This window comes from Mesoplodon bidens (genome assembly GCF_964165515.1).
Source record: "Mesoplodon bidens genome assembly, chromosome: 8".
Classification (NCBI taxonomy): Eukaryota; Metazoa; Chordata; class Mammalia; order Artiodactyla; family Ziphiidae; genus Mesoplodon; species Mesoplodon bidens.
The window spans coordinates 40,203,732-40,226,322 of NC_138165.1; the positions used below are offsets into that span (position 1 = coordinate 40,203,732).

A 22,591-nucleotide genomic window follows, 5' to 3' on the forward strand; every position below is an offset into this window, starting at 1 on the left:
CGGCCAGTTACCCTTCTCTCTCCCATCTCCAGGGAAATCCTTTCCTGGAACACAGAATTTCCACTTGGAGGTTGGCCTCATCATTCTGTCTGTAGTGTTTGCAGTCTGCCTTCTAGCCTGCCTGCTGGGAGTTGCTCTCCGAAAATTTAAAAGGCGCAACCAAGAACGCCTCAACCCCAGAGATGTGGAGTATGGCACCATCGAAGGGCTCATCACCACCAATGTCGGAGACAGCACGTTAGCAGTGAGTTTGTGGCCCCAGGGGACCCCGAGCATAACAAAGATGGCTGAAGATGCTTTCTTATTTCAAGCACGAAATGCTAACCAGTAACTGGTGACTGGACAGTGAGTGCACACATGCTACTGGTCACTTATGTCTTCAGCAAGTATATGCCGGCACCCCTATGTGAGTTCAGTCTCCTCTACATGAGAACATTTATTTTAGACAGACATTTACATTAAATGAGGGAGTGGATTTATTTTAGTCGATCCTTGGTAGTTATTTTTCTTTTGGGAGTAAGGGGACAGGACAGACAGTGGTTGCCTATAATTTTGATGGTGGGGGAGGGCTTGGAATTTATGGTGCTCAGTTACTCTAGTTTTAGCAGTAAAAGTGATTTCAAAAAAAGCACCTTTTGCTTAATATTAAAAATCACTTTCCCTTCTAGATTATTTCAGCGCCCTGTAATTTAAGAATTTTAAAACCTGACATCCAAAAAAGCAGCTATGAAATTTTTCGTGCTCCTGTGCCGCCCCCTTGTGGACTGCACTCATTTGGTTAAACCAGTGCTGTCCAATAGCAATACGTGCGGCACATCTGTAATTTGAAATGTTCTAGTAGCCATCTTAAAAAAAGTTAAAAAAACCTCACAGGTGATATTAATTTTAAGAATATACTTAACCTAACATATATAATTATTATCATTTCAACATATAATTAAAGAATTATTGAGATATTTTGCATCTTTTTTTTTAAACTAAATTTTCAAAATCTGTGTATTTTATACGTACAGCACATATTGGTTCAGATCAGCCACATTTCACTGTCTCAGTGTCAATGTGTGGCTAGCAGCTAGCCTGGCACACGGTTTGGAACCACTGTATTTGTATGTTTTAAAGTTACTCTTTTGCACATTTTAAAATGATGAAATCACATTGAAAAGCGACTGTCTTCCTTTTTTCACTTTTTAAAATTGTTGGTCAAGTGTTAATTTTAAAGCACCTTTAAACTTTAAGTGAGAAAAGGATTGCATGCTATTGAATAGGTTACCATCGAGTGCCGAAAGGAAAAGTAAAAACATTCTACAGGGGTACTGTGCTGAGTAGGATGCCCCCTTTAAAAAAGGTGAAGATTTGTGTTAGAAAGATGTTAAAGTCATGCCAGTACTAAATCGAGACTCTCCTTGTCATTGACTGATGAAAGACGGTCAAGGTGGTAGCTTTTAATGTGATTCAGTGTTATTTAATGCCATCACATAAGATCATCTGTATTAAGTCTTGTTCTGCTAGACGACAAACTTAAAAGTGTCTGGGAGTTCTGCAGTTAAGCCTTGTTGCTGGAGAAGACTTGCCCTCACCAGTCTTTGTAGCTCAGGTGCTACACCTGGACTACTACCCTTGGCGAGTTATTAAAACATTTGATGGTGGCTGATACAGGCTGGGAAATATTCTATCCTGCTGCCTTCCCCATCACTGGACCACAGTCAAGTGTACTTTTTTGTATGAAAAAAAAGGGGAAGGAACCTTGTTTAGCTTCCTTTTACCTACCTATTTAATTGTGCTACAGTGAAACTGGGAAAAGAGGAGATAAGGACATTTCATTCAAAAAGTAGAAAAATATAGTTTTTCTTTAGAAGTGTACTTAGAAGTTTGTTTCAAGTTTTAAGGCAAATTAAATGAATTCATTGAGTTAGGAGCAAGGACGATACAAAGCTGAATCTTGACAAAACTTTAGCAGTAGTCAGAACTTTGTTCCTCAGAACGGCTAACATAACTAATCACATTGGGCACTGATAGGAATCTCTAGTGTAAATTATGATTTAAATGGCTTCTATAATTTTGAAAGCGGAATGCTTTCAAATATGCTAAAATAGTCTTCTCAACTCAACCGTTTTAGATGACAGTATATCACGATATAATGACACAGTAAACAACACTGTTTAAAAACAAGTTGTCATTATTGGTCTACATACTTGCTTATTTAAGTGATATTCTCATTTATATGACTCAGCAATGCGTACCTTACTAAACAGCTCTCCTACACTGAAAAAGAAGTCTTGGGATCCAAGAGTTGAAGTAGATGTTTGTTAGTCTTTGGTTGATTCCGCTCACCCTGGAGCCTATGAACTAGGTTTAAAACCAGGATTGTACATTATGAAAAAACAACACGTTCTATAGTAATTTCAGAATTATTCTCTCAAAAAAATTGAATGAATAAAGAGAAAAACGAACAGCAAAAGAAATAGGAAGATGTGAAACTCTACTTCATCTACATTCAGTTTCTTGTTGAATATCCATTTTGCGGCTTTTAAGGATTCTAAATTTCTTCCTTTAGATGTTCAGATTTTGGTAATTTTGCTGATCAACAGTACTTCACAGTGGTGCTCAGAGTAAGTAAAAGACAATGAGACTCAAACAAGGCAATGTATTAATGTAACAGGCCAGCTAAAATGTTTGGGAAAGGACAGCTTTGGGGAGTGTTAGATCAACGTTACTGCAACCTTCCCACGATCACCATGGGCACAAAATTGTTTATTATAGATAATCCATTCCTGATTCAAAAATGCTTCTGCTTCTTGGCTTGCACTGAGAGTAAGAAGGGAAAATTTATGAATGAACTAATTGGGAATCTTTTTTGCAGTGTGTTCATTTTTAGAAGTAGATTTGGGGCATGGTTTTATGTTTCAATGAAAGTCATATTTTTTCTCTCTGCTTTGTGGGTAACTGACATCGAGAATGACATACATATATGAAATCATGTGTGAGAAACTTCTGAAAATTGTAAAGCACTATAGAATTTAAAGAGTCTTTCAATAAAAAAAAAATTTTTTTTTTTTTAAAAAGTAGACAACTGTTAACAAAAAAAGAGAAACGACATAGAGGTGTTAATTTTGTGACTCTTGTTCCCCACCTACCTAGTAACCTCCATCCAGGTAGCCCTCTCTGCTTGAGTGTACCAGTCTGAGGACTCAGATGGCCACTGGAGTCTTTACAAGACAAACAACATTAGAGTCATTTGGTTCTTATTCCTAATTTGTTTGTTCCTTATTAGAGCTCCTTGGCATGTCAACTAAAGTGCATCCTTTGATAGGTATTCTGAGCAGGGCCGAATATGGTCAATTTTGCTCAGCTCTTGGACTTGAAGGCCTTTGATTTTTGCTCCACTTGCTCTTCTAGCTACTGTTTCCCCTTGGGCTCAGCCCTGCATGTTGGACTTGTTAATTTACATCTTTGACTTTGTCCACTCAGCTTCTTTCTTTATATATTTTCTTCTAAAACTCTGGATACAAGAAAGGACTACTCATCCCTCAGGAAAACCTATCCCATATTAGGAAAAGGGCTAGCTTCTGGTTTTCCTAAGAAATGAAACCAGTTCTTCCTCCAGTGGGGCTATCCATGCACACGAACAGGCCATGTGTCCAGGACCACTGCCTCCATGCCAGTTACACCCACGTGCACGCTCATACTCTAACCTGGGAGCAGTTCCTCAATACTTTCTCTTCTTGTTTTGAACCACAGGATTTACTGGATCATTCGTGTACGTCGGGAAGCGGCTCTGGTCTTCCTTTTCTGGTACAACGAACAGTAGCCCGTCAGATCACACTGCTGGAGTGTGTTGGTAATTCTTTTTTCCCTTTCTTTGCGGGTTATGTGCCGTGGTTCTAGAAGTAGGATGGACCTTGGAAAATCTGCTTCGTGTTGCCTCTTGCTTGTTAAACGTCAGGAGATGTGAGGTAGCCATGTGGTAGTATGCCTCTAATCTGTGACTTGTGTTGGAGCACTTGAACTTGGTGAAGTTCTTGTCAAAGAACTAGTATCCACTAGTATCCACTAGGCAGGATACAGAGTGCCCAGTCAAAAGATTTCAGTTTTAAGTAGACCCTTCAGGATGATGGGAATGCTTGAAAATGAACTAACATGGCTGCTCCAGACCAGAGGCATTGGGGAATCTGAGGTAAGTCGGCTTTTGGACAGTAAACTTGGTTATTGCAATTTTATACTTCCTCTCTCTTCCCCTGCCTTAAAAAAAAATGAAATAAATGTACCAAAGCTACCCTTCATAACTGCTGTATTTAAACAAGAGCTGTGTACATTTCTCTGTGGCCTCTCACATTTTTTCCCATATTGGAACATATTTGTATAGAGATATAATCATAGTGTGTATATAATTTGTCCGTTTTCAGTTTTAAGCTCACACACATTTTCATGTATTTGTACACATCACAGGTATTTTAAAGATTATGTATTTGTCTATTGCGTGATAACTTTAACAATACTGTTTGAAAAATGTTTTGCACACGTTGCTTCTTTTGAGTACGCAGAATAAATTTCTAGGAATTGGGGTTCCTGGGTCAAAATTCGTGATTTTTTTTTTTTTTTTTTTGCGGTACGCGGGCCTCTCACTGCTGTGGCCTCTCCCGTTGTGGAGCGCAGGCTCAGCGGCCATGGCTCACGGGCCCAGCCGCTCCGCGGCATGTGGTATCTTCCCGGACCGGGGCACGAACCCGTGTCCCCTGCATCGGCAGGCGGACTCTCAACCACTGCGCCACCAGGGAAGCCCCTCGTGATTTTTTATGGCTTGTCTTACATATTGCCGGATTGCCGTCTAGGAAGGTGGTGCAAATGCTTTTTTCTTTAAAGTCCTGATTTTTATTAGTTTTAGTTTTATGAGGTAGGCATTTGCAAGTCACATGACAGTTTTCATTAATTTCTCCTTTAGATGGCATGCAGGGATGGCCACAGTAGCAATAATGGATTAGAAACATCTCCTGGTTCTCCCAGTTTTGGGGGGCTGGCTTTGCAGCTCTCGCCATATCATCTTTTGCTTTTGGGAGGTGACAGGCCAACATAGGCTGCCTTCACCACTTGGCTGCTATCCTCTGACTTTTCTTCCTGTTTTCATGGAAACCAGGACACCCTCAAATGCAGTAGTGGAAGGGGGTGGCGGGCAGAGGTAGTAGAAGTGACTGCCACCTTCAGGCACACAGGTGGCCAGCAGGAGCCTATTGCCTTTTCTCTACGTCTGTAGCTACTGCAACTGTTTCTGAACTCCAACTTCATGCTTCTCCTCCACGGTGGACTGTGTGTAGAGAAACTAAAAGTGGAAAAGCCCCCAGTGTGCTCACTGCTTACAACCAGAGTTGTCCTCTTGTACCAGCTAACATCCTATTTGATTATGAACAAGGGTGGCTGGGCAGGGGTAAGAAGTGAAGGGGAACATTACCCCCCATCCTCCTGTCCCATGGCCACTCACCATTCACAGAGCAGCAGCCCTCATGACCGGTCCTCAGAGATGGACCCCAGAGCCCAAAGGGCAAAATAATACTGCACCTTTAAAAATGCATACTGTTTCCGGTTGTATAGATATTCTTCAGCATTTTTTGAAATAGTTTATGTTCAGTTATAGCATTTTATTGGTTCAGTGCTAAAGAGCCATGCCTTTCAGTAGCATCTTGTTGGTGTTCTGTAGTACAGGCTTGAATAAAAATGTATGTAATGAACTGTTTGGATAATATGTTACCATTTTTGGTTGAAAAACATGAGAAGTTGGACTAGATCCATTGTTACAGATGGTGATCAATGAACCTCCAAATTTCAGGTGCTTTAGGGACCCCCCCCCCCCCCCCCTTTTTGGGTCTCCATGGCCAGGACTTTTGGGCAGCTCTGCTTCTGTTTTCAGGGACTTCCGCATAAGGTTGCATTTGCAAAAAGCATTTGACAACTTAACAGCCTTTGAAAACCATTTAAGTAGGTTTCTGTTTCAATTCTGTCTACTTACACTGACATCTGTCTCTGTTTGCTCTAAAAAAAAGGATTTAAGGCAACTGTATAGTAATGTCCACAATGCCCTGGGATATTTTTCTCTCCTTCCTAATGAGAATATGAGGACAAAGGGCAAATAAAGATACAGAATGGAACCAAAGGCAGGAAAAGATGAGAGTTCTCTTTTGTAGCAGTCGATTTTGTAGATCTTAGCACTAGCCTTCATCTTAAATTACAAATGCTGGGCAATTGCTATGACTTTATTCCAATTAATCCTGCACTAAATACTACTTTTGTGACTTGCCAGTGGCCCACAAAAGACCAACTGGCTTCATTTAACGCTCTTTTGGATTAGTCACTGGTATTTAGTAGGGACATTGCTTATCGTAAGGGAATCTAGATTGAGCAGTTTTGATTATGTTTTGATTATATCCAGACATTATCTCCTGGACAGACATGCTTTCTCTCTCCATGTTTGGGTTCTTAGCGACTTAGTTTTCCAGCAAAGAGCTGCATTCCTGTATATATAGGTAGTGCTGCAGCAGCTTATTACCAGCTGGGATTCCCAGCAGCCACTTGCCTTGGTAGAAAGCCCCGCTGCCCTGCAACTCGTATCTCCTGCTGCATCGTTTTCCAGGTGCCGCGTCTGCCTTCACCTTGATCACACCCCGTGTTGATCCCCACAGTCTCGCGGTAATTCCCTCCTCCTCCCAACCTCCCTGATCACCTACCTGTCATTAAGGAGAAAAACGGGAGCAGACATAATCAAAACATAATCAAAACTGCTCAATCTAGATTCCCTTACGATAAGCAATGTCCCTACTAAGTACCAGTGACTAATCCAAAAGAGCATGTAGTTGACAAGCTGTCAGCTTGTGCTGGGGCTGCAGGAGGGGGCATGAACTCCTCAGATCAGATCACAACTCGTCACCGTTTTTTGAAAATGTCTTCTCCAAGTGGCCTTTTCAGTGTCACCCACTTGTGGCATCACAGGGACCATCTTGCAAGCGAACACCCATGACCACTGTCAGAAATCGGGACTGTTCTGGGATTATGTGTTTAAGACTTTGCAAATCCTCTTTTGAAATATATCCTCCGCCAAGAAATCCTTTAAGGATGGCAGTGGCTGTCTGTCGATCTCCTACACAGCATTGCTCTGTGTATGTGTGTGTGCGTGTGTGTGTGTTAATCCTTCGGAACACATATCTCAAACTCAGTGATTTCTTTTGTGCAAAATATAAATGCATATGTAAATTCACAAATGTGGACTCTTAGAAAATGCCGATGTTGATCCTTTATTAAGGGAAGGAATCAAGTAAGTTACTCAGTTAAGCCCCATACACGTATTTTGGCTTTCATCAACATTGAAATCTAATCATCTGTACCATTTTCTAAGTTTTACTAACTTTCATGTGCTTTTACAAACCATATGCATTTCATACCTTTTCATAGAGGAATGTAAATGTAAACTTTGTAATTAGCAGCTCATTGTACAGATGCAGATTCTGAGTGTTTCATTTGATAGCACAGTAGGGTGGCCGGGAGGGGCAGTTTCCACCTTATTTTTGGATGTCTTTACAGGCAAAAAGTAGTGGTATTTATACCCCTGAGTTGTGTTTTTCCATGGGAGGGATTAAGAGTTGCTAGTCCTGTTCTACTGTCCAATGTCACCTCTGTGTTGCTTTCCACAGGGAAAGGCAGGTATGGTGAGGTGTGGAGGGGCAGTTGGCAAGGAGAGAATGTCGCCGTGAAGATCTTCTCCTCCCGGGATGAGAAGTCGTGGTTCAGGGAAACAGAATTGTACAACACTGTGATGCTGAGGCATGAAAATATTTTAGGTAAGTACAAAAATAACCCCCTCATTAATTTTTTTCTAGGAAGAAATAATTGCCTGCCTTTGCCCTCTCAGATTTGGTGTGTCTGAATTCGCAAGTCTCCCCTAAATGGTGACATAGGGACCATCAGCATTTATACACTGTTTAATTTTCTTTCCACATGAATTTCTTGTGTAAGTCTGCAAAGAAGCTAAGTTTGAAGATTCTCTGGATGATGAAAAGGAAATTGTTATTGCTAAGTCTTCCTCTGCAGGTTGTTATTTAAATAACAAAAATGTGCCCCATATTGTTCACTTCAAGGCTTCCTCTGTAGTTCTGCTTACCCCACCCTTTTTGAATATTTATTACTTGAATCAAACTAAGAAAGATCTTTGGACGATTTCCTAGAGATTCATAGCTCCCAGGGATATCGTAATTAAATGCACATTCCTTCAAACAAGGCATCGTTTTTAAAGCCCAGATTTAGAGAAGGATTTAGCATACATTTTAATTTGGAAACTAAAGCTTGGAAACATTTGTGAAATATGTGAAGAGCCCATTGAAATACTGCTATGGAAGTATAAAGGGTTAGAATATTCCTTTAGCCCGTTGACTTGTTTTTGAAAAGTTTTTCTACATGTGTTTATACTAATACATATATGATGAATGCTGCCTGGAGTGCTTCTTTAATAGTGGCTATAAAGTTTCTATAGAACTGGACTCTTTATAGGATAGTGTTGGCCACTTCATGGCTGTGGGATCAGGTTTGGCTTATAGGAAGGCCATTGCCAGAATTTATTTCTATTCCAGTATTGCCAGTTTAGTATTAAGCCTGAGTCAGGTTGTCTACAAATCATGGTTTGACAGTTGTCCAAAGCTTTGCTTTAACGGTTTGGTGGTATGTTCCATCTCAGACTTGTCTCAGTTGCCGTTGTCATTTTCTCCGCTTCCCTTCCCCCTTGGGCCCTCGCCATCACCTAGGCCTCCTCACTTGTATCGTTGCTATGGGTCTCCCCTTTCCAGTCCATCTTGCCACACTGAATTATCTTCCACTGGGGAGCTGAGACACTTCTGCTCAGAGTGTCTTTGATGACTCCCACATCGCTTGCCTCATTTGTGACTTCTGGGCCTGGCATTCCAGACTCCCTATTTTGGGGTCCCAAGAGGACTCTGCTACTTCCTGTACAAATATGCCCACATGCAGTCAGTTCCAGTATTTGTCACGCCTTGGGATTGCCCTTGAACATTCAGCTGTCTGTGTCTTCATTCATGCTGTTCTTGGTCACCCACTATCCCCATTCCACCCTCCACCCACTCCTTCCTTCATCAAAACTTCTTAGTTCCCTTCCAGACTCTCCCAAGGGATTTACTTGGGCTTTTCTGCACTCCTGCACTTTTTACCTCCTATATAACTCTTATCGTGACCGCCTTGTATTGCAGTTAGATGCATGTGTGTTAACAACAACGACTATAGTTACTATGCAGTAAGCACTGCTTTGTGTCATGCACATTTTCTCATTTAATCTTCACCATGACCATAAGAGGGCAGATATTCTTATTTTCCTCGTTGTAACTGATAAGGTAACAGAGGTACAGAGAGGTTAACATCACCCAGCAGGTTAAATAATGGAGCTGAGAACCACACTGGATGGTCTAACTCTTAACCACATGGTAGTTAGCTCATGGAATTGCTTCTTAGATTCTAGAGTCATAGTGTGAGGTGAAAATTCATCTACAGTCAAAATTACCTTTAAATGTCCCAATTTTTCCTCTGACACTGGAACAGACTGAGGTTGGGTAACAGATAAACCACTGGCTCTGCTAAAAGTCATGATGTACAAGAAGTACTTATCTTTAAACAGTAGAAGTGCTCTTAACGGGCAGGTGCACGTACTCTGAGAAGCACGTGGGGTCTGAGACTCACTGAAGGAAGGGCATGTTCAGGCAGCCCCTCTCTTCTCATGAGCTTATGGGCTCATTGAGCAAAACGCTCTAGATGTTGCCGTGCTATGCAAGTAGTCACTTTATCCATGCTCTTGAGTTAAATGACCTGTGATACCACTCCACTGTGCACCCAGGACAAGAATTATTTCCATTGTTTTTGCTTTCACACCCAGTCCTGAGGACAGTTCCCTGCACGTGGTAGGTGCTTAATAAATATTGATTAAATTGGATTTAATCATGCAGGAAATTTGAAAGTCACCTTTGCAGTATGATTCATGTGAGAGAAGTTAGGTTCCCTTAGTGTGATCACAGAAGGCAAAACATTGTCCACTTCTTATTACATAATGATCCATGGAAATTGTGAATTCATGAGATCTTGTTACCCTCATCATAATTACAGCTATATGGATTAATTTTACTGTGTAGTCGGTCCTCTTAGTTGAGACAGCTCGTAGAAATTACCACCTTTTTTGGTTAAACTTCTTTCCCTGCCTTAGCAGTTTTTTGGATGTAGAGACTTTAAGGTTTTCTGTGACATTTTCTTTTCTATCAGAAGATTGTTTTGAATATCAGATCATGATTTCCCCCACCCTTGAGTATTGCTAACTCTAGCCACCTCGAAATACATAATTAAATCACACACACACACGTATAAAATTCTGGGCCCTCATAGTTTATCCCCCCCAAAATGATATCTTTCCAATGACTAGTTTGGATTTCAGCTCTTCCTTCTGCTGTGTCTGGTGTAGAAGTCAGCAGATCAGTGAATGATGGGAGGCTCTGTTTGGTGGTTGGAACAGTGTCTGGGAGTTTGGGAAGCCAGTTTCTACTCTCAGCATCGTTAGAGGCCCACTCTGTGACTTTGGGCCAAAGTTCTATGCTTCTGAGCATCCTTTTCCTCATGACTGAAACCAGGGAGTTTCAGTTAATAAGACAATTTCACTCCGAAGTCTCATCTTACACTCTTTTAAAAAAAAATTATGGTACATATGATATCACTTATATCTAAAATATGACACAAATGAACTTATCTATGAAACGAGCAGACTTACAGACATAGAGAACAGACTTGTGGTTGCCAAGGGAGAGGTGGGGAGTAGGGGAGTTCAGAATTAGCAGAGGCAAACTAATATATATATAGGATGGATAAACAACAAGGTCGTACTGTATTGCACAGGAATATTCAATATCCTGTGATAAACCATAATGGAAAAGAATATGAAAAAGAATATATATATATATATATGTATAACTGAATCACTATGCTGTACAGCAGAAATTAACACATTGTAAATCAACTCTACTTCAATAAAATAAATTTTTAAGAGCGATTATAGCACTAAAAAAATGGTACAATATCCATTAAGTTGACCATTTTAATCATATAAGTGAGATTTAAGTACAATCATATTGTGCAACCGTCACCACCCTCCATCTCCAGAACTGCCACATACTCTTAAAAGGTACTGCTTAACCATTTAATCAGTCAGAATTCCTTGAGACCAATTGGAAGTGAAGGAAACTACCTAAAAAAGATATTAAATTACAAACTTTGGGGCTGTAATTGAACCCAGAACTATTTTGAACTATAATAGTAACCAGCTACTCTTGAACACTTACTGTGTGGTAGCCATCATATGAAGCATTCTACCTACAATAACTCTTTATTTTCACAGTAACCCTTTGAGATACAGGACGGTGCTATCCATATCTTATAAATGAGGAAACCAAGGTGGCGATTTTATATGACACATGTGGGATCACCCAGCTCAGGATGGTGAGCCATGTGGACGCCCAGTAGTCTGGCTCTGGGGACCAACACTCTCAAGCCCTGTGCTCCCCAGCATGGTGGCCTCACTCCTCAGGTAGCAGAGCTGCCCAGCACCTGGTTCCCACGAGAGCTGCCAGTGAGAGGGTTACAAGGGCACTGCTTACCTCACTTAAGATTTAGGGTTTTATTTTAGTTTATGAGGCACCTGGGTGGATGACTTTGGCTGTTATGTAAGAGGCTTTTGCCCTAATCACGTTCTCTCTGTGTTATATGAACACGTCCAATGGCTGGGCCAGGCTTCCAATGTATGGGCACCTGTTCAGTCTCCACTAACAGTAGAGTGCTTTGACTCAAAATACAAAAGTCCCATAAAAATGGTCTAGCATGTTGAAGCAAATGTAGTTGTACAATTCACACTTGAGTGGTAAATAGTTTTTTAAAAAATCTTACTTATTTAAAAGTCAGTTTTCTTGAAGGTCTAGAGCCTGACTAATGGGACAGCCAAAAATCCTTCTCTAAGAACTTGGGGACTTGGAGAAGGTGAGATAATAAATTGTAGTTATTTATTTATTTAATCAATCACTCAGTCAATCAGATGCTGCTCTCCCTTGGCCAGAGGAATCAGTGAAGGCTACGCAAATATATAGCAGTAATTTAGTTTCTTTTGAGTGGTACTTCTATAGTTTGGGATATTCATTTTGGAGAAAGTTATTAAAGATGAATATCATGTGGTTTACATATGATCATCTCAATAGATGCAGAAAAAGCTTTCGACAAAATTCAACACCAATTTGTGATAAAAACTCTCAAGGAAGTAGGCACAAAGGGAACCTACCTCAACATAGTAGAGGCCATATATGACAAACCCACAGCCAACATCATTCTCAATGGTGAAAAACTGAAGCCATTTCCTCTAAGATCAGGAACAAGACAAGGTTGCCCACTCTCACCACTATTATTCAACATAGTTTTGGAAGTTTTAGCAACAGCCATCAGAGAAGAAAAAGAAGTAAAAGGAATCCAAATCGGAAAAGAAGAAGTAAAACTGTCACTGTTTGTAGATAACATGATACTATACATACAGAATCCTAAAGATGCTACCAGAAAACTACTAGAGCTAATCAATGAATTTGGTAAAGTAGCAGGATACAAAATTAATGCACAGAAATCTCTTGCATTCCTATACACTGATGATGAAAAATCTGAAAGAGATGTTAAGGAAACACTCCCATTTACCACTGCAGTGAAAAGAGTTAAAATACCTAGGTATAAACCTACCTAAGGACACACAAAAGACCTGTATGCAGAAAACTATAAGACACTGATGAAAGAAATTAAAGATGATTCAAGCAGATGGAGAGATATACCATGTTCTTGGATTGGAAGAATCAACACTGTGAAAATGACTATACTACCCAAAGCAACCTACAGATTCAGCGCAATCCCTATCAAACTACCACTGGCATTTTTCACAGAACTAGAACAAAAAAATGTCACAATTTGTATGGAGACACAAAAGACCCTGAATAGCCAAAGCAATCTTGAGAAAGAAAAATGGAGCTGGAGGAATCAGGCTCCCTGACTTCAGACTCTACTACAAAGGTACAGTAATCAAAACAGTGTGGTGCTGGCACAAAGACAGAAATACAGATCAATGGAACAGGATAGAAAGCCCAGAGATAAACCCATGTACATATGGTCACCTTATTTTTGATAAAGGAGGCAAGAATATACAATGGAGAAAAGATAGCCTCTTCAATAAGTGGTGCTGGGAAAACTGGACAGCTACATATCAAAGAATGAAATTAGAACACTCCCTAACTATATACAAAAATAAACTGAAAATGGATTAAAGACCTAAATGTAAGGCCAGACACTATAAAACTCTTAGAGGAAAACATAGGCAGAACATTCTATGACATAAACCGCAGCAAGATCCTTTTTGACCCACCTCCTAGAGGAATGGAAATAAAAACAAAAATAAACAAATGGGACCTAATGAAACAAGCTTTTGCACAGCAAAGGAAACAATAAACAAGATGAAAAGACAACCCTCAGAGTGGGAGAAAATATTTGCAAATGAAGCAACTGACAAAGGATTAATCTCCAAAATACACAAGCAGCTCATGCAGCTCAATATCAAAAAAACAAACAACCCAACCCAAAAATGGGCAGAAAACCTAAATAGACATTTCTCCCAAGAAGATATACAGATTGCCAACAAACACATGAAAGGATGCTCAACATCATTAATCATTAGAGAAATATAAATCAAAACTACAGGGAGGTATCACCTCACACCAGTTTGAACGGCCATCAAAAAATGTGCAAACAGTAAATGCTGGAGAGGGTGTGGAGAAAAGGGGACCTTTATGCACTGTTGGTGGGAATGTAAATTGATACAGTCACTATGGAGAACAGTATGGAGGTTCCTTAAAAAACTACAAATAGAACTACCATATGACCCAGCAATACCACTACTGGGCATATATCTTGAGAAAACCATAATTCCAAAAGAGTCATGTAGCACAATGTTCATTGCAGCACTATTTACAATATCCAGGACATGGAAGCAACCTAAGTGTCCATCGACAGATGAATGGATAAAGAAGATGTGGCACATATATACAATGGAATATTACTCAGCCATAAAAAGAAACAAAATTGAGTTATTCATAGTGAGGTGGATGGACCTAGAGTCTGTCCTACAGAGTGAAGTAAGTCAGAAAGAAAAACAAATACCGTATGCTAACACATATATGGAATCTTAAAAAAAAAATGGTTCTGATGAACCTAGGGGCAGGACAGGAATAAAGACACAGACATAGAAATTGGACTTGAGGACACGGGGAGGGGGAAGGGTAAGCTGGGATGAAGTGAGAGAGTGGCATGGACATATATACACTACCAAATGTAAAACAGATAGCTAGTGGGAAGCAGCCGCATAGCACAGGGAGATCAGCTTGGTGCTTTGTGACCACCTAGAGGGGTGGGATAGGGAGGGTGGGAGGGAGAGGCAAGAAGGAGGAGATATGGGGATATGTGTATACATATAGCTGATTCACTTTGTTATACAGCAGAAACTAACACAACATTGTGAAGCAATTATACTCCAATAAAGATGTTAAAAACATTTTTAGAGAGATGAATATCATGTGGTTTAAAGTGAAAAAGCGGAAACATTTTTTTAACTGAAGTACAGCTGATTTACAGTGTTGTGCCCATCTCTGCTGTACAGCAAAGTGACTCAGTTATACACATACAGACCTTCTTTTTTATATTCTTTTCTATTATGGTTTATCTCAGTATATTGAATGTTAATTCCCCGTGCTATACAGTAGGACCTTGTTGTAGCAGAAACAGTTTCTTTAGCAAGAATAAATAAATGTCTGAGTGCACATTTTGTTTGATATTATGGCCAGCTAAGGGTTCTAAGAGAATCAGCTATGGGGAGACAAAGGCAGGTGGGATAACAGGGAAGAGTGAGAGACTAAGTCTGGCTGTGGGGACCAGCTTAGAGGAAGAGGGAGAAAGAGATGGGGATCAAGGTGCGGAAGTGTTATTCGGTTCACTTTACAGATATCCCACAGGTACAAATGTCAGATTGTCTTTCTCGAGTAGAAGCCAGCTTGTTTGAGGGCAGGATGATATGGTGGGTAAGAGTATGGGTTCTGGAGCCAGATTGCTGGGGACGGTTACTGACCTTAATGTCAGTGATGTAATCTACCCCCTTCATGTGGTTGTTGGAGGATTGCATGTAGGATGTTTAAAACTGTGCCTGGCACATTGCTGATTCTCACTAATTATTAGCTGCTTCTGTTGTCGATGATGATGATGATCAAATAGGGAAACCTTTCTTTGTTCCCAGAACTTTCCTACGCAAGGTATGGTGTATCAGAGCAGCTGGCACCAGATTTGGAGTTGGTAGCAACTTAATAGCTGTGTGATCCTTGGCACCTCCCAGCAGCAACTTCATCATGTGTAAAATGAGTATAATATTTATCTTTCTGGTCTACTGAGAAAAATTCCATGAGAAAATATTTGTGCAAGTGATACAAATTTTATATAAAGTACTTTATATAAAGCACAGCATGTTTATATAGTCTCCTTTTCCTTTACACTTTCACAAGTCATTTAATTCTTCAAGCCATATCTGTCTTTAAAAAAAAAAAAATCCCCTTATATTTCTGAGTCCCAAATTTCACTGTCCGTATGGGTGTCTATAAGGTATAGATCTATAATGCTAGGAAAGCACCTCTGTAGCAGGAAAGACAGGCACACACATCACCATTTATTTCATAGGTTAGGAAGTGCCTCTGACTGCGAGTTCTTTCAGTGTGCTGAAAAGTCCCCTCAGAATGTCTAGAAAAATTTCTTCCTTCCTCTTTATCTACATCTTTCAATATCTCACTTTTAAAAAAATTTTATTGAAGTATAGTTGATTTACAATGCTATGTTAATTTCTGCTGTACAGCAGAGTGACTCAGTTATACATATATATTCTTTTTCATGTTTACAGCTTATCACAGGATCAGTATCTCACTTCTTTTCAAGACGACTTCAGTTGTCACTTCTTTTTTTTTTTTGCGGTACGCGGGCCTCTCACTGCTGTGGCCATTCCCATTGCGGAGCATAGGCTCCAGACGCGCAGGCCCAGCAGCCATGGCTCATGGGCCGGGGCACGAACCCGTGTCCCCTGCATCGGCAGGTGGACTCCCAACCACTGCGCCACCAGGGAAGCCCCAGTTGTCACTTCTTGATGGAAGCCTGCTGTAACATCTAGTCTGAATTATTATGATTCCCTGCTCTGGGCTCCTGTTATCCTTTGCACATATATATTACAGGACTTTTCACATTATATCATAATATTTCCGTTTTAACTCTGTCATCTTTTCTAGCCAACAAACACTATCATCTTGGTTTTCCTGTGTGACTGACAAAGAGCATCCTAGGTCCCTGTTATATTTGATAGGTTCCTTTTTTAAATCGATGAATCAGTCGCATTTAATATAAACTTACCCCTTGATTTTATAGCAGAGACAATCCAAGGAGCCCAAATGAGTTGCCTAATGTTACAAAGCAGATCACAGGCAGATCAAGACTAGAACACAGGTGTCTAGGTTCTAGGCTTTGTGTTCTTTCTAGGTGGTTGATGAATGATCTGTGCTTGGAACGTCAACATGATAAAGGGTTTAACACTCTCATTATGGGTAAACACAAAGACATTATTTCTGTCTGAATCTTAATGCAATGTAAAAAAAATTTCAAAGGATTATTTACAATGGAAATGAATATGAAAATTTCCTATTCACTAGCAGTGTCTTCTTAAGGTATAAATACATTATTTTTCTCTGTTGATGCCTCTGTAAACCTCCTTTCATGGCAGTTGGTAAGTTTAATTATTTTTTGTTATAGGTGATCTCTACTGTATGGGTCACTATTTCTGTATAGTAAATTAAGCTGTAATGTGAAATTCTCACATGTCTATTAATTTTGTTCTTGCTCTCTCCAGGTTTCATTGCTTCAGACATGACATCAAGACACTCCAGTACACAGTTGTGGTTAATCACACATTATCATGAAATGGGATCGCTGTATGACTACCTTCAGCTTACTACTCTGGATACAGTGAGCTGCCTGCGAATAGTGCTGTCCATAGCTAGTGGTCTCGCACATTTACACATAGAGATCTTTGGGACCCAAGGGAAACCAGCCATTGCTCACCGAGATTTAAAAAGCAAAAACATCCTGGTTAAGAAGAATGGACAGTGTTGCATAGCAGATTTGGGTAAATTTTTAAAAATATTTTTTAATTACTGTTTTAACTTTTGTTGTCTTCCCTTGTTTAGCCAGGTTGCATCTTTTTCCCTCCAAACACTTTGTTATGAAAAATTTCAAGCATGCAAATTGAAAGGGCTTCCCGGTGAACACCTGTATATTTACCACCTAGATTCTCCCATGAACATTTTACTGTTATCACATATCCAGCCTCCATTTATCAATACAGCTTAATCTTTGATACATTTCAAAGTAAATTGCAGACAAAAGAGCCCTTCCCTCCAGTGGCTTCAGCATACACACCAATATATCATTCACTGGAGTTCTTTACTTTTTTTCTCTTTTCAGGTAAAATTTACATTTCATACGAAATGCACAGATCTTAAGTATACACTCTCAGATTTTTGACAAATGCTGTAAAATCCAAATCGCTGTCAAGATACAGACCTTCCCATTACTCTAGAAAGTCACCTCGTGCTGGTTCAGTCCGTTCCTGCTCCAGCCCACCCTGAGAGGCAACCAGTACTGTTGCATTCTGATTTCACAAGCTTTACACAAAGTAGGTACACAATGAAATAACCGATGGAATGAATTTGTCTTAAAAATGGTTTATAAAGTTGTTCTTCTGTAACCAAGGCAAATTATCAATCAAAGAAAGAGGGGGAAAAAAAATCCTCAAACTAATTTACCATTTGCCCTGCTGGCATATCTCATTCTTATGGTGTTAGGGTAATGCTTAATGCAGCTTTAATTGCATTATAAATAAGATTATTTTCATTTATAGTGGCATTCTCTATAAAGCCTATTCATCCTAGACCCCTAGAATATTGTCTGAATAATTATGCTAACGAGAACTGAATTGTAATTTTGGTTATTCATTTCGGTGGACTACTGAGGATACTCACTCTCCTTGAATAAAAAATGGTTGCTCTTATTTTCATATCATTATAGTTATTGTTACACTGATAAAGGTTTAGGCAGTGTTAGCTCTAATTACATAAATGATAAAATTGTTTTTAAACACAAGGGATTTGACATATCAGGAAAATTTATTTCTTTCAAATAAATCTATTTTTTTTCAAATAAAATTTCTTTCTTTATCCCTTTAAAGTCCTTGTGTTCATGTTGAGAAATTATTTTACGGTGTTTTCCAAGTATAAGGAGGCATGACCCTAACGTTTTTTTTTTTTTTTTTTTTTTTTTTTTTTTTTTTTTTTTTTTTGCGTTATGCGGGCCTCTCACTGTTGTGGCCTCTCCCCTTGCGGAGCGCAGGCTCCGGACGCACAGGCTCAGCGGCCATGGCTCACGGGCCTAGCCGCTCTGCGGCATGTGGGATCTTCCCAGACCGGGGCACGAACCCGTGTCCCCTGCATCGGCAGGCGGACTCTCAACCACTGCGCCACCAGGGAAGCCCGACCCTAACGTTTTTGTTGTGGTGTAGAAGACTTTTTTGGCTGTGCCATGGCTTATGGAACTAAGGTGATTTGAGTTTCCCAATTATTGACCCAGTATTTTTTTTTAAATAAATTTATTTATGTTTGGCTGCATTGGGTCTTCGTTGCTGCACGCAGGCTTTCTGTACTTGTGGCGAGCGGGGGCTACTCTTCGTCGCGGTGCGCGGGCTTCTCATTGTGGTGGCTTCTCTTGTCGCAAAGCACGGGCTTTAGGCGTACGGCCTCAGTTGTGGCTCGTGGGCTCTAGAGCGCAGGCTCAGTAGTTGTGGCGCACGGGCTTAGTTGCTCCACGGCACGTGGGATCTTCCCAGACCAGGGCTCGAACCCATGTCCCCTGCATTGGCAGGCAGATTCTTAACCACTGTGCCACCAGAGAAGTCCCTGATCCAGTATTTTTGTACAGGTTTTTTCATCTATCTATTTACCTGCCCTAAGTGCTGACCTGCTTACACTCAGGGCAAGGGTGGGGGGCTGAGCAAGGGGGACTTCAGTGTTTGACACTGTGCCTTGAATGTCTCTACAACTTTTATGATAGTGTGTTTATGTATTATTCATGTTACTAAAAGTCAATTATGCCCACCTCACACAATTCTTGTAAGATTCAGAAATTTTATAAATGCTTGGCAAATAGTCATTCAAATGGTAGCTGCTGTTATAGTCCTGAGGCTAAGGGAAGATGGACAAATTGAGGCAGCTGTTGGTTTTGGTTTATGGGACTTGGGGGGAATTAGCAAATCCAACTAATTAATTATTTAATTACGTTTATTTTTACCTATAGCTTTCCAGCTGGATTCACGGTTTCATACAGAAATCTGTGTTAAGGGGTCATTATTCAAGGAAGTAGATTGGTAGTACAGGAGACAGCTCCTGTAAGACTGCAATTTATATTAATTTTTTACTTTATACCTAGAAATTAAGGATCACTTGTTAGAAATTATGTTCTATCATTAATACTGTAAAACTACTAGTATTTTAGCAAAAATACCAGTATTGTATTTTCCTAACTTTTGATCATAGAAAAATTCAAGCATAAAGATTGAAAAAGTAGTATGATAGTCATTCATATCCACAACACCTAGATTCAACAGTTATTAAAATGTTGCCAAATTTGCTTTATCTGTATGTGGCTGAGTGTATATGTTTGCAAATTCATTTGAAAATAAGTTGAAGTCACAACTCTTTACTACTAAATACTTCAAAGTGCATCCCCTAAAAATACTTCTTGCATAATCACAGTTTATCACACCTCAAAGTTATTGATTATGCTTTAATATCATTTAATAGCCATTTTCAAATTTTTCCAGTTTATTCAAACAAGAATTGAGGCACATTGCATTTGGTTGGTTTGTCTCTTTAGTTAGTGTAATAATTATGGATTACTGGGAAACAAATTACCTCTAAAATTTAGCAGCTTAAAATAACACAAATTTATTATCAGTCTTGGAACAGTCTTGGAACAACTCAGGTCTTTGGTTCTGGCTCAGGATCTTACATGGGTAACAGTCATACCATCAGTCAGGGCTGCAGGCATCTGAAGGCTTGGTCGGGCCTGGAGGAACTTCTAGGATGGCTCACTCACATGTCTGTTGATGGGAAGCCTCAGTTCCCTGTCATGTGGTCCTGTCCACCGGGCTGCTTGAGTGTCCTCATAACACTATGAATGAGCCCAGAGAGAGCAAACAGGAAGCCACATGCCTTCTATGCCCTAATCTTGAAGATACACACACTCTTCTGCTGTATTCTGTTTGGTAGTCCAGCCCACGCTCAAGGCATGAGGAATTGAGTTTCCCCTCATGAAGGGAGAAGTTTCAAAACACTTGTGGATGTATTTTTAAACCGCCACAGCTGGTATTTCTATTGTCTATTTAAACTGCACCTTTTTTTGTATTCTGTCATCTTCACTCTGGTTCTGGAAATGGTGGAGGGGCATTATGATTTGCAAAATGTTTGTAATGGCCATAGAATCTTAGGGTTGGCTACAAAAATAAGGAGAAGAGGAACCAGTCTGATTTAGTCAAACGCAGTTGCCAGTATCTTTGGTATTAAGGCTGAGATAACATACGTGCTATCTCCCTTGCTTTATATGGAGTTATCATCTCACCCATGCAAAGCCACAGAGTGGGAGGAGAAGCATTCTCCATAGATGACTTGAGGCTTCCCCCCTGGGTTACAAAGGTGTACATGGTCTGCCTGCTCCAGTTTGGCAATTTTCATTATTTTGAGTGTTACAGGAATCACTTTCAGTTGGTCTGCATATGTATCAAAAAGTAATTCCATTCTCAAATAAACCATGCACGTATCTGTCTATTCCCCTTGGTCTGTGAGGAACGCTGGGTCTCTCTAATTGGCTGAGGAATTCGGAAATGAATCATGGTTTAAGATAATGCCAGCTTAATGTTCTCTGTACATGTGGCTGCAGAGAAAGCCCTGTGGGTTTGGTCCACGTTACTGTTCAGATGAGTGGCCCTTTTTTAGGGATGGAGCAGGGCCCGGAGCAGTCGGCCCTTTATGTAATGATAAATTACCTCAAAGTCCCTGCCTCACATGGATTGAAGTTTGTGTTTGCAGTCTAGTGGGAGCTGTGCTGGAGCCTGAGAGCTTAATTTGCTCCTTGTTATTTAAGCCACTTGGAGGCTCCCATTTAACAAGTGAGTCTGTTTTCCTGTGGATTTCGAACACTGGCCTCATATTGGTTTGGTGTATTAGTTTATTATTTACCCCAAACTTTTTGTCTCTGAGGTTCATCTATTAACCTAAGAGCCTCAGAATGTTTCTGGCATCAGCCCTTTTTCCTGCTCTCAACAGAAGCCATCACAAGGGCACTCCAGAGATGACTCTGGGTGTAATGCGGCAGTCACCATGGATGCCACAAGAGGGCGCTGTTCGTTGGGTTTGGTTTAAAATCTTCAGCAGCCGTCTGTGAGAAAGGAAGGGAGCGGATTGACAATGTTGTCTTCTTCCTTTCAGGCCTGGCAGTCATGCATTCCCAGAGCACCAATCAGCTCGACGTGGGGAACAACCCCCGTGTGGGCACCAAACGCTACATGGCCCCCGAAGTTCTAGATGAAACCATCCAGGTGGATTGTTTCGATTCTTATAAGAGAGTCGATATTTGGGCCTTTGGACTTGTCTTGTGGGAAGTGGCCAGGCGGATGGTGAGCAATGGTAGGTATCTGATCTCAGATAATATTGTCCTTGTCCGAGTCCTCTTGATTCTGCTACCTTTAAAAGGGCAAAGGGAATATTTAAGTACACATTGTTCCATGAATCATGCTTGTGAAGCTGTTGGCATTTATATTTGCTTTATGGCTGGTAGGTGGAAGGCGCGTAATGGCAGTCTGTTTTAACTGCAGGAGGGGAAACCGTGGTGGAAAAAGTATTTCTGCAAGAGACTACTTATTCCTTGGTTTGTTTTTTTATCAGTCCATATTTTATTTTTCCTTCCTCCGTCCTTATTCTGCCTTTTTTTCCCACCCTTCCTCCTCCTTTGCTCTTTTCCCAAGTGAGTTTTATCGTGAGAAGCCTCAAGGAAATCTAAGGGTGAATTCTGCTATTATAGATATTTTTACTTCTTAAGTTTGGATTATTGAGAAAAGATTCAGGTTGCACACTCAGAATTCACTCATTTGTAAGAAGCAGGCTGTACCTGCAAAGTAAGTGAAGTTTACATTCAGGAAGCCCTGAATAGGAGGAGGCTCGTGCTGGTCCTCATAAATAAGCTTTATGAAATGGTGTTGCCTTAGCAGCTAGGGAATCATATGTCTATCGATAATTTTTTCCCCATATTCCCTACAGTGAACTTTCACCTCCATGTTTCAAATCAGCCACAAATACATTGTTGAATTTTA

General features: G+C 40.3%; 1 protein-coding gene across 2 annotated transcripts in view; it reads left to right on the forward strand.

The window, feature by feature from the left end:
- ACVR1 (activin A receptor type 1) overlaps nt 1-22,591 on the forward strand; it is a 127,448-nt gene that overhangs the window by 89,680 nt on the left and 15,177 nt on the right. For both annotated transcript variants that reach the window (XM_081243012.1, XM_081243011.1), the window contains exons 4-8: nt 33-244; nt 3,739-3,838; nt 7,674-7,820; nt 17,024-17,299; nt 21,711-21,908. In XM_081243012.1, coding sequence (XP_081099138.1) covers nt 33-244; nt 3,739-3,838; nt 7,674-7,820; nt 17,024-17,299; nt 21,711-21,908 — 933 coding nt within the window. The remainder of the gene's footprint in view (nt 1-32; nt 245-3,738; nt 3,839-7,673; nt 7,821-17,023; nt 17,300-21,710; nt 21,909-22,591) is intronic.